This window comes from Tamandua tetradactyla, chromosome X (genome assembly GCF_023851605.1).
Source record: "Tamandua tetradactyla isolate mTamTet1 chromosome X, mTamTet1.pri, whole genome shotgun sequence".
Taxonomy (NCBI): Eukaryota; Metazoa; Chordata; class Mammalia; order Pilosa; family Myrmecophagidae; genus Tamandua; species Tamandua tetradactyla.
The window spans coordinates 68539443-68552273 of NC_135353.1; the positions used below are offsets into that span (position 1 = coordinate 68539443).

Sequence of the window (12831 nt, forward strand, 5' to 3'; positions counted from 1 at the left end):
ACACTCATTGTATGGATGAGCCTTGAAAGAGAATACTTACTGAAAAGACTGGGCACAATGTTTCCTCTTTTTCCTTCGGTTTTTTATTGTTGTTGTTGTTGTTAGCTCTTGGCATTCAAGGAAAGGTCTGTAATGACAATAGCTGTTTACAAGCTTAAGGAACAAATGCTTCAGTCTAAATTCCAGCAACAATATGCTAAAACAGAAAAATGTCCAGGTTTCAAAAAAAAGGTTACAAAACATATAAAGAAACAAGAAGTGATGGCCCTTGCAAAGATAAAAATTAAAGCATTAGAAACTACCAATGAAGAAGAGGGACATAACAGATAAAGACTTTTAAAAATGGTCTTAAATAAGCCCAAAGAGCTAAAGGAAAACATGGACAAAGAACTAAAAGAAATCAGGAAAACAAAAGACGAACACAAAGAGAATACTAATAAAGGGATGGGAATTATGAAAAGGAAACAAACAGCTGAAGACCACAGTAACAGAAATCAAAAATTCCTTAGAGGGGTTCAACAGATTGGAGCTGGCACAAGAATCAATAAACCTGAAGATAAGACAAACAAAATCATCCAGTCTGAAGAGAAGGAAGAAAGAATGAAGAAAAGTGAACAGAGCCTGAGGAAACTGTGGAACATCAAGTGTACCAATATACTCATTGTTGGAGTCCCAGAGGAGAAAAAATAAAGAGGCAGAGAGAATATTGAAAGAAATAACAGGTGAAAACTTTCCAAATGTAATGAAAGACATGAATATACATATCCAAGATGCTCAATGAACTCCAAACAGGATAAACCCAAATAGACCCACATTATGGCATACTATAATCAAATTGTTAAAGGGCAAAGATAAAGAATGCTGAAAGCTGCAAGAGAGAAGCAACAGGTCATATACAAGTTAGCCTCAATAAGACTTAAGTGCCTACTTCTCATCAGAAACCATGGGGGCAAGAAGGCAGTGGGATGATATACTTAAAGTACTTAAAAGCAAAACACTGCCAACCAAGAATTCTGTATCTGGCAAAACTGTCTTTCAAACATGAGGTAAAGGTTAAGGCATTACCAGATAAACAAAAAGCTGAGGGGGTCCGTTACCACTAGACCAGTCGTATAAAAAATGCTAAGGGAGTTCTGTGGGTTGAAAGGAAAGGACAATAGACAATAGACTGAAGCCACATGAAGAAAGACCTCCAGTAAGGGTAACAATAGTGATTGTTGCCTTGTTGCCAGTACTACTGTATTTTTGGTTTGTAACTCCATTTTTTTTTTTTTTTTTTTTTACTTTCTAAAGAATCTGAAAGGCAACTGCTTAAAACGTTATCGAGAAATCATTGGTTTTGGACTCATAATATATTACCTTGTAATTTGTAACAAGAACTATATAAAAGTAGGGGGATGCAGGGGCATAAGAATATAGTTTCTATGCACTATTGAAGCCGGTATCAAAGTAAATGAGATTGTTATCAATTTAGGGTGTTAAATATAAGACCCATGGTAACTACATAGTAAATATCAGAGAACATGCAAACTCATAGAGACAGAAATTACAGTACCAGTTGCCAGAGGCAGGGGGTGAGGCAGGGGGAATGAGGAGTTAAGGGAAAATGGACATGTAATTTCTGTTTGGGGAGACTGGTAAATTGTAATAACGGAAGGTGGTGAAGGTAATGCAACATTAACAAATGTGATTAATCCCACTGCATGGTATGCTTGTGAGTGGTTAAAGTGGGAAAGTTTATGTTATATATATTTCCACAATACAAAAAAAAAAGGAAGAGCAACTAAAGAGACAAAGACAAAGGCAATACGTGATTCTGGATGTGATCTAACAAGGGAGGAGAGAAAGCTCAAAAGGACATTACGAATAATGTGGAAAAATTTGGATTATGGACGGTAAGCTTTATATCAATGTTAAATTTCTTGAACTTGATAACTGCACTAAAGGTGAATACATAGGTGAATATCCTTGTTCTTTGGAAATGTACAAGTAAGTTTGAAAGTATTTCAAAACAAAAGTTTAAAAATTTTGTTGAAGTATGTCTTTAGTTCTGTGTCCCTACATTGCTTTTGCATTGGAGAGGAAGGACAAACTCACAGAGAAAGCTCAGTGGCAGTATTTTGTACAATCAAAGCTGAGAAACTAGCAGCAAATATCCCACATTACTCAAACACTAAACCTTATTCATGTCAAATGTAAGGAACTTCTCCATTAAACCACCAACGCCCTAATTTTGGTAGTGGCTTTAAGAAACTAGAAAATGAAATACAGTTCATTTTTCCCCTCATATCAGTCATCTACAGTTATCTGTGGAGAGCAGTTTTTAGACACTGATTACTGTTCATTGGTAAAATGAGTATGGTCACTATAGAAGCCATCAGATCTCTAGAGCAGCACCGTCCAAATAGAATTTTCTGTGATGATATAAATGTTCTATATACTGTACTTTCCAATACAGTAGCCTCTAAGTACACGTAGTTACTGAGTACTTGAAGTGTTGCTAATGTGACTAAGGGACTAAATTTTAAATTTGATATAATTATAATTAATTTAAATGAGTAGATATGATTAGTGGCTACCTTACTGGACAGCACAGCTCCGGAGTACCCAAGAGAACAAAAACATACAAACTCACATATGTTCCACTTAATATCTAACTCACATTTATTAAAAAGTAAAGAATACAGAAAAGCATGAATAAGACTGGCTTTATTAATCAGGTTTAATTAACTTACCTTTAACTAATAAGTGAAAGAATTTAATACCACAAAGAGAATTTTTAGAATGAGGTCTATTTCAATCTCTGAAATTAAAAACAAAAGGAAAGCAGCTAAGACATTTTCCAAAGGAGAGAGTAACGACAGACATCCCTCTAGTGGCAAGAGATAAAGGTGCTGCTGCAAAGCTGAATCGCTCCTATATCTATACATAAAATTGCTCACAGATTTTTTTATATAAAATTATAATTGAAAGAATTCTAGGCCAATATATAAAGGAAGACAAACCGGAATTGTTTTCAACAAACATTAAACCTAACTTTCATTTACTATGAATGCTAGTCTCTCTAGAAATCTGTTATCTCCAGAAAAAAAAAAGAAAAAACAGTATTGTCAGTAACATTTGGGAAATTGGGGCTTTGCAAAACAAAAAGTTTCTCTCTTTTATAAAATTATAACTTTAAAAAATTCTACGTCAATATATGAGGGAAAATAAAGAAGTAAAAGGAAAAATGTATATATATAAGGAAGACAAAGCTGCTATTTTTTGGTCAATAAAGATTAGACCTAACATCTAAATAAATAATTTCTTTTGCCCGTTTCGAAAAAAAAGATTAGACTTAATTTTCATTTACTATGAATGCTAATCTCTCTAGAAATCTGATCTCTAGGGAAAAAAGTAGCATCACCAGGGATATTTGGAAAATTGGGAACTTCACAAAACAAAAGTTAATGGAACCCTAACCGAATTGTGAGCCCGAGAAAAGAGAGCAATTCTTTTCCATCAATAAATGTTCCAGGATGGAACAGGAAAAGGAGCTGTACCTTTTCATGGTAGTAAGCAGCAGTAGGGTTTGTAAAAACTCAAGGTACATCAAAATAAACAATAAAATACTATTACAAGAGTACTTAATAGCCAAAGCAAAACTTCTCATTCTGATATTCATTTTCAAAAGACAGCTCTGCCACACTACCAGTTAATTACAACCATACATACGTATTTAAGTTTACCGAATTACTTTTGAGTACAAGAAGGAACTAAAAATATAAACTACCTGTGTTACAGTTATTGTTATTCCCTCACAGCTTCAGAAAAAACAGGCTTTATATACACTGTAGTAAGTACATAATGTACAGAAGACAGTTATATATACAAAAGTGCATTGATAGAGTAATACATCTTAGCAGAATTACAGGAAAGAAAATCCTGGTTAACAATCTGATACATCATAGTATTTAAGACTACTTGAAGATTCTCTAAACCATCAACTTCTACTTTTGCTTTGGTTATGATATTGATGCTACGAAACTAACCTTTGAAACTAAAAAAAAATATATGATAATTTTAACCATTTAACGATAAACCATGAAATGTTTAACAAATACTTGTGTTTATCTTTAATAGCTTTTAACAGTCCTATTGAATTCCCAAAACAAAGATTTAAAATGGATAATATATTTAAATTAGAGCACCCAAATGGAAAATTAAATTCATCCACTAAAGGAATAGACATTGTCTGCTCTATTCCTAAAAGCCTCAGGTAGATAACCTAACCCTTAAATTTCAACTTAAATCCCCTATGTCAGCTACTATTAAAGAGCAAGCAGCTCCACAAGACAAGTCATGGCTTCAGGCCACTATTCCTTAGAACAATTCAGAATAGTGTTAACTTGTCATTTATACATATTAATTCTACAGCTACCTTTAAATAGTCAAAGCACATATGCATAATTAGAGCAATTCTCTCTTTCCCCACTCACATCCCTCACCACAAAAAAGAACACAAATTTCCACAGGTTGCATTGACCACAAAGATGCAACAAATAATCTGGACAATAAAGAAAAATACTATATACTGATTTCATAGAAGACCAATTTTTTTAGTTCAGTATGAATATCAAATTGAAAATAAATTTACCATAATGTGGCATACGTTAAAACATTAATAACTTTAATTTAAAATATAATTGAATGGTAGGAGGCTGAAAACAGGTAACTTTTAATATTATAAAAAATAAGAAAATAAAATTGTAGTGAGTCAACTCAGATCTGCTATACCATGCTTATTCTTAATAGCCAGTTAGAAGAATTTTCAAAGTTCCTTCACATTTTGCAATAAATTATTTTTCAAAGAAATAAAAATCAAGTATTCTATGGTATTATATTCTAGATACTATGCTAACAGAGATACCTAGATCCAAATATCTCTCAGTTGGTTCTCTTCCACTTAAAATAATCTCATTTTAAAGATAAAATTAGAATCCAGATTTATAATGAATACAAAGTATATGTATATACAAAAACTCACTTTCTAACTAAAAGTCATTTTAAGGATTCAATTTACCTCTAAGGTTAGGCAGGTTGAAAGTCATTTTGCTCAACATCAATACTATTATTTGAATGCAACTGGGAATTTTCCATCCCAAACCATAAACTGACTTTAAGTAACACTCATCCACCCCCCAATTCAAAAACAATTTTCTTGAAGATACAAGTGCTACAAGGTAATTTGCTAGAAGAAAATAGGTGAAGTGTTCCAGCTTTTACACAAATGAATGCAAAGAATCCCTAGAGTTAACAAGAGAACCAACTTGCTATGTAATCTCTGTTTTGAAGTGCTTTTGTCCATAATTTGAAACTTACCTTTCCAGTTACTAAAAGTTTTCAGGTTTAAAAAAGAATTTTCATGGAAAAAATAAAAGCATATTAAACCATACTTGAGATAACTTTCAATTTTCTTCAATGACCTAGCTGGACCCAAAGGAAACTTATACAAATGAAATTTTAAGATCTGATGGTTTTCAGTTTAATGGCTTTGTTTACTGATATCCAACACTGTGGGCATTTTATAAAATAAATTACAACATTCAGATTATTTTTGATTTGGAAAAGCCTAATATTGATAAAAAGTACAGAGATCACCTTTAAGGCACATGAGGCTAATATAGAGTAAGCCACAAACACAAAGTTTCTGCTAGAGAATTTGGAATCAAACAAGACTTCTCTATTGATCTTGTACTAACCTTTTTGGCTTAAATAGGAAGACATTTGATAAATTTTACAATTGTTAAAGCTCTTCAGAATTAGGATAATTTTCTTTATACAGTAATTTCCTGCAATTTCTTTCCTTTAAGAGAGGATTTAAGGGGGAAAAGAAGTATACAAATAAAGTATCAGTGGCTGAGAGAGTGCAAATAGAGTCCAGCACCAGGAAAATATTCTAAAACCTACAACCTCCAAATATGTCTCTGGACCAGTTAAGTCCTGAAATGCAGAGGGGCCAGCCCTTCCAACACATCAACTAGTTCCATCCCCCTATCCCATATTAACGACAAAGCCCCTTCCAAAATGAAAAAGTTAGAATGGGTATAGCCCAAATATTCCTAAAGAGCAGGAAAAAGATCAAACGTGACGGTAGAGTTACACAGAGAAGCTCAGGTTTAACAAATGACTGTGAGTGCTGAATCATTATATCGATATTTCTTTTAGCCTCCAGTACCTTAGAACAGCTAGAAATAAAAACCTAAAATTGCAGAACTGTAACCCATACCAAACTCTGAAATCTGTTCTACAACTAACTGTTGTAATGTGCTTTGAAATTTATTGCTTTTATATATATATATATATATATGTTATTTAAAGAGGAGGAGAAGTACAACAGACAATATAGGATTTAACAAATGAGTATGACTGCTGAATCAGTATATTGATATTTCTGTTGGTCTCCAGTGTCCTGGAGCAGCTAGAAGAAAAAAATGAAAAATCATGGAACTGTAACCCACACCAAACTTTAAAACCTGTTCTATAACTACTTGTTAAAATGTCCTTGGAAACTTATTGCTTTTTTGAATATATGTCATATTTCACAATAAAAAAAAATAAACCTGTATTTCCACTCTCCAAAAAAAAAAGAGGGGATTTACCACTTTTTAAAGCTGAATAAAACGAGGTGTTCACCGAATCTACAGAGTCATTAAATTAGAAATCAGTTTCCAGGATTAATTCAGCAATATGCAATTTACCCAAGGGACTGAGGAACTGGACAAAACTGCCACATCTCATGATAAAAAAAAAAAGAGTGTTATTTTACTCTAAGTCTTTGCTGAGACAGAATAAAATAACTCTTTATACCCACTACACATTAAACTATAGTACCTTCCTTTATTTAGTTTCAAAACTGTAGAAAACTACATGCCATTTTGTTTAACTCGAGATTCATACTTTAAAATGCTATGATGGGGAATGATTCAAATACTACAAGATCTTTAATAAAACATTTCAGGAAACTCTGGGGACTTTATCACGCTCTCAGTTAACAAGACAATTTAAAAGGTGAGGCTTATTTCCTTCAATGTCATTTCTCATTAAGTCTCACCTTTTTATTAATTACTTAGGGTTTATATTTCAGAAGAAAAATACATAGTTGTATTCCTTTAAAATATGAATAAAAATCAGAAATATAACAGACTGAAGAAACTATTACTTGTTATTAATTAAGAAATTAATAAAGTAAGAAATTATTACAAAATTGAATAGCTACTACATGAGGCAACAAAACAGAAAAAAGCATAACATGTTAGCAAGACAAAAGAGGCTTTTGTTTATGTTTTTCTGCTTTTTTTTTTCATTTAGGGGGATGGAAAAAGACTCTTCAATCTTCCTCTTGGATAAGCAAATCCAAGTTGTTTAATTTTTTCTTTTAATTCAGAATAAATATTTTCAATATTGTCAGGACCAGCTTTACAGGTAATCTCTATAGATAGCCCTGCAAAGACAGTACATCCAGTTTTACCCAAAACTTCATGGCATACTTCTATAAACATTCAAACGTTTATTAAACTTTTAAAATTGGCCTTGTGGCACTTTGGTAAACTTGTTTAATAGTAATTTAAGTTAAATCTAAGGTAATAAGATCATGCAATTGTTGGAAGAGATTACAGGAACTGGTTTTATTATATCACAGAACTGTTAAGGATCTTCTTTTACTGGTCACTATGAAGTAAATTGTTTTCAAGTATCCAAAAATTAAATGTTGCTCCATTGTCTCTAAAACTGGCTATATTCCTTGAAGAGTAGGTGAAGAGACCATCCCAACATCCACTAGGACTTTTACTTTGCTAAGAGCAAGTAGAGAATTCAGCTGCATTTACTCTACTCTCCATTAACTCTTCCTGTACGTGGTACAGAACCATGATCAGTTTCATCTTTTCTAGCTTCCTCAGAACATTTTAGGATCTAGTCCCAAGCTCTCTTTGGACCTTCTAAGCTGGTTAGGAGCACCAAAGAGCAGGGAGGAGGACAAAAGGACAACTCCAATAGAAAACAATACACAAATATATGCTTTTACTATAGTAAAATTTTAAAATATGAATTTAGTAGTCTTCAAAATGTTGCAACCATACCACAGACCTTAGCAAAGCTGCACTATATGAATTTTTATCCTCAATTTCAATTATTTAATCTTCAAGAACTAAAATGAAATCAAAATTCAAAAACACATAATTGCAAGCAAAGCTTAAGCTGATCAACTGAGAATCAAGAATTTAGGCATTATTCTTTTTCTTAATGAGCTACTTGATACAACAAAAAAAAAATTTCCACTTTTAAGTGGAAATTCTATTAATCCCTGGACTTTAGAGCTTAAAAAAATATTGGTTACAACTCTTCTTCCTACAGAACGATTATTACCTCTAAAATGTTATCCACAAATAAAAGAAAATTAGGGAAGTAAGAAAGCAGCTTGATTGTCAGTAGTATCAGTTTCCATCCTTTTTAACCCATGTAAACATTCAAAGATGTATGGTAGAAGAAAATGATACATTAATTTATATTATTTAACATTAATTTCTAATGTTAATGTAAACATTAATTTCTAATGTTCATTACAACAAACTCTATGAAAACATTTAAAGAAACTCCATGCTTTCACATTTAAAATTAGAGTTCTATTAATAACCAAGTTAAGATATTTTCTATATATCCGCTCCATGTATTTGTAGCAATTTATAGAAAAGTTTAGCAGTTTTAAGGGTTTTTATCAGCTAATTTTGAACATTAACTTGTTCACATGCCAGAATCTGTTATACCAAATATTTTTAAATTAGAGCTGTGCTGAAAAAAAAAAGGTCTACAAAAAGAACTTTAAAAAAGAGAGAGAAAATCTGCCTTTGAGATAGCTTTTAGAGCATAAAATTTCACAAAGTAATGGAAAAACAGAATTGGCTTTTTGCCTAATTGCTTTCTCCACTGAATACTAATCTACATAGCATCAAGACTAAAATTTACTCACTAGTAACAATATTTCCTCAGTAGTCATCAATTGCAGAAAGAATTTCAAATTTATATAAAGTAAAAAACAAAAGCAAATCCAACAGGAAAAATATTAGGGCCTGTTCTTATACTTCTACATTAACAAAGAACGAAAACACACCTAAACCTAATGAAGGCACTATTGTAAACAGCAATATGTCTCCCCCTACCTCAAAAAAAGATTTCTACCAAGAACTGAGAATTTTTCCACGGCCCTTTAGAAAAAGTAAACTAATACTACAGAAAGGAAATCACAGCATTAAGGAAACTGAATTATCTCTATACATGTATGCATATTAATTAATAATAAACTACTTGTCAGCAGTACCTTGAACTCTCCTAAACTGTAAAAGTACTACTCTTTGAAAAAGCCCACTTAAGTACTATGAAGTTTAAATAGTCAAAACATTTACCTAAGCCAGTGGCTCTTAAACTAGCGTATGCATCAGAATCACCTGGAGGGCTTGTTAAAACACAACACTGTACTCCTCCTCCAGAGTTTTTGATTCACCAAACCTGTAGTGGACCCAATTTTGCATTTCTAACAACTTCCCTGGTGATGCTGTTGCTGCTGGTCCAGGGACCACACACTGAGAACCACTGACCTAAATTATTAATGGTACATCAGCACAGCCCTAATGAAAATTTTGGTCAAAATGCATGTAAACAAATAAAGATAGAATACTTTAATGCTTAGAAAGAACACTGATAAATTCATCCTTATTACATCAACACATCTACATCGGCTTCGTGGTCTTCCTCAGTCACTTTCAAGGACAACACCTCTTCATTAAGAAAAAGCCCACTGAGCCTCTCCTTCCGAGCCTGCCTCTGCTCTTTCAGCTGCCTCTTGCGTAAGGCCTTCTGCTGTAACTTCCGCTGCTTGGAACGTTTCTGTTAAAATAAAAATTTCTAAATCAGTAAGGTTCAATTTTAGCATATCCACCCCAAAGCATTTTAGATCAAACTCTGTATTTTCAGAATTTTAAGGGATGTTCAAATTCCTCTGCACTATTACCCTTGTTCCAAAAGTAAGCCATTGGCTTAGACTGAAAATGATTCTTCAAGATTCTATTATGGTATTTAACCAATGAATCTTCTGTATCGGAAGGGCTGAAACTTGATCATTTTGACTACTTATGGAGAACCAGCCATTTCAAAGACTTTTTATCAAATTAATGTGTATTGGTGTCAGTGCATAATGAGCACACAATTAATACTAGGTGATAATACTGAATACAAATGTAGATAAATGCCAATTTTCTAATGCTTATGGTTCTCAAGTGTCTTTCATCCAAAAGCACTAGCAATTTTACAATGGCAGGGAAAAATTCATTCTTTTTTCATATTAGGCAAATCTTTAAACTATCTTAGAGAACCCAGTGGGTACTCTAATCTTGTCATTGGTGAACTGATGCCATAAAGGAACAACCACTTTTACAGAGAAATCCCTTGGCAACCAACAAAACCTGGCTGTATTTCTGCTACTTTGGTAAGAGCCAGTGAAGGAACATTGGGTATCTCAAGGTCACCAATAGGTACCCAAAGAGTTGTAGAGATTTCCTTATTATTCTTAAATTGGCCCCAGACTGTTGTCACTACAAGGAACCGGACACCCCTACTAAGCATCACAGAACTATTCTGTATATATTTCTACCTTCTGTTTTAAAAAAGTGCCCAACAACATTATAAAGAATGTTTTCAGCTGTGAAAAGAATAGAAAGACATTTTAAAAGACACTATTACATTTTAAAATTTGCTAAGAAGAGACAGTCAAGATTAAAGCATTAAGAAAACATTTAATACACCCCAAAGTCATACAGAACATTCTTCGGAGCTAATAGACAGCAACATCAGTAACATAATGAGATTCACTCGGTAGTAAGTTGCAGTCAATATTGCAATTTGAGAATCATTCATTATTTCCCTCAATTTATCTTGCTTAAAACAGATGCAAAAATCAGGTAACATTAAATATGTTAAGGTTATAGATAAAAAAAAGTATTTCACAGCACTCAACCTAGAGGGCTTTGTTGAACAGCAGAGCATCCTCCTTGTTCAATCAAAACCAAAACCCACAGGCATTTAGAAAGTAGGATAATTTTAACTCTTCCAGAAATGTATATGAAGGAATACTCATGTTAATATTGAAAGGTAAAGCTTTGTATTGATTAGACATTTTACTTTTGAATCCCGAATCCGCTCTGCTGCACTTGCAGACAGGTTGCTGTCACTGTGTGCTCGACTCATGTTGGCACTGGAGTTTGAAGCAGAGTTTCCAACACTGGACCCACTGCTGCTTGCAGAACTGACCATGCTGGCACTGCTGCTGCTGGCACTGGCACTGGCACCGCTCACTCCACTGGTGCTTGCACAACTAAAGTTGCTTCTTTTCCAGACCTCTCTTGCAGGTCGTTGGCGAGGGCTATGCTCCTTGATATAGTTTCTGACCTTGGAACACAGAGACAAAAAGTAGTTAGTGTCGTACCTTGACATTCTACCCTCAAAACGCTGGATAACACAAGAAAAAAAGAGAATACTGTACTTAATTAAAAGTTGTCAAAAGTGCTATAAATGCATAAAGGCAGACTATAAGGGCAACAGAAATCTCTAAATACAAAAAACAAGTACTAGAAACACTGACAGTGTTCAAAATTCTAGAAAATACAATGTGGAGCTAAATTGTAAAAGCACATAAAACAGTTAGTAAATGGAAGGCTACTGGCCTCCAGAATTTAGGGTTTTAAGAAAATAGCACTCTGAAATAGAAGCTAACCATAAAATAAAATAGATGAGATTAGGCATAGTTTAAAAGTCTTCACTTAAGATGATTTAAGTTGCTGATTATATTTAAGACAAGGGTATTTCCTAAATATTAAGCTAAGGGCCAAAGGTACCTGCCTTCAAATGTACAGCATCAATTTACCAGACCAATGGAAAATGATCTAGAATGGAATGTATAAAATTATAGGATGTCCATTGAGAGAAAATACTGAAATGACAGAAAATTTTTCGTGAATGATGATAAATGCAAAAAAACAAACAAACAAGAAAGCAGAACTTAAGAACATGAGTATTCATCCATGTACCAGAGAAAAAGAAAGCAGAAAAGTCTGTATTAGGAGATACCAGAAACGCACATTTCAGAGTGGTACAGGGAAATTTTACTAGGTTTTACCATAGCTGGGTTCAATTATTCTATAAAACTACTCAGATCCATCTGTTCAGATGTTCACCAAAGTATAGCTCTCATTAATCAGTATTTTGATTCTGTCATTCCATCTCTTGTAAACTGAGTTAGAAACGATGTATACTCTAGCCTAACCACCTCTTAAGGGGTAAAATTAAGTTTCAAGTCTACACAACTGATGAGGAGGTCTAGATTCACATTGATTCTAGAAAGGTACTGCTGGTAGGTGAATGTACCTTTTAAGACCCCAATGTGCTCTCTAATATTACTGTCATTTTTCCTAATATTACATATCCTAGGGGTGATTTCGACCTTAATTATCTATGTATTTAAAATGGTTATTCAAATATACATTTTATAACACAGTATGGTATTTTTAATAGCTGTACAATGTGTTTTTTTCCTTTACATACCTGCTTCAGCTTTTCATCTGTAAGACAGTTAAGTTCAATAATAAACTCACTGTCTGTAGGGGAGATTTGAGCAGAAGGATCAATGATTTTAATAATATCAAGTTGCTCTCGAAGACCCATCTCAGTACTGACTTTACGACTCAGATACTCAATATATTCCACCTACGTGATGAAAAATTACAACAAACATCAAAGCTAAAA

At 33.2% G+C, this 12831-nt stretch overlaps 1 protein-coding gene across 1 annotated transcript in view; it reads right to left on the reverse strand.

The window, feature by feature from the left end:
* Positions 1-1799: 1799 nt before the first annotated feature.
* FAM199X (family with sequence similarity 199, X-linked) overlaps positions 1800-12831 on the reverse strand; it is a 38378-nt gene continuing 27346 nt past the window's right edge. Inside the window, exons 4-6 of the mRNA XM_077146167.1 lie at positions 12631-12792; positions 11212-11478; positions 1800-9921 (exon numbers count right to left, since the gene is read on the reverse strand). Coding sequence (XP_077002282.1) covers positions 9751-9921; positions 11212-11478; positions 12631-12792 — 600 coding nt within the window. The 3' untranslated portion in view covers positions 1800-9750. The remainder of the gene's footprint in view (positions 9922-11211; positions 11479-12630; positions 12793-12831) is intronic.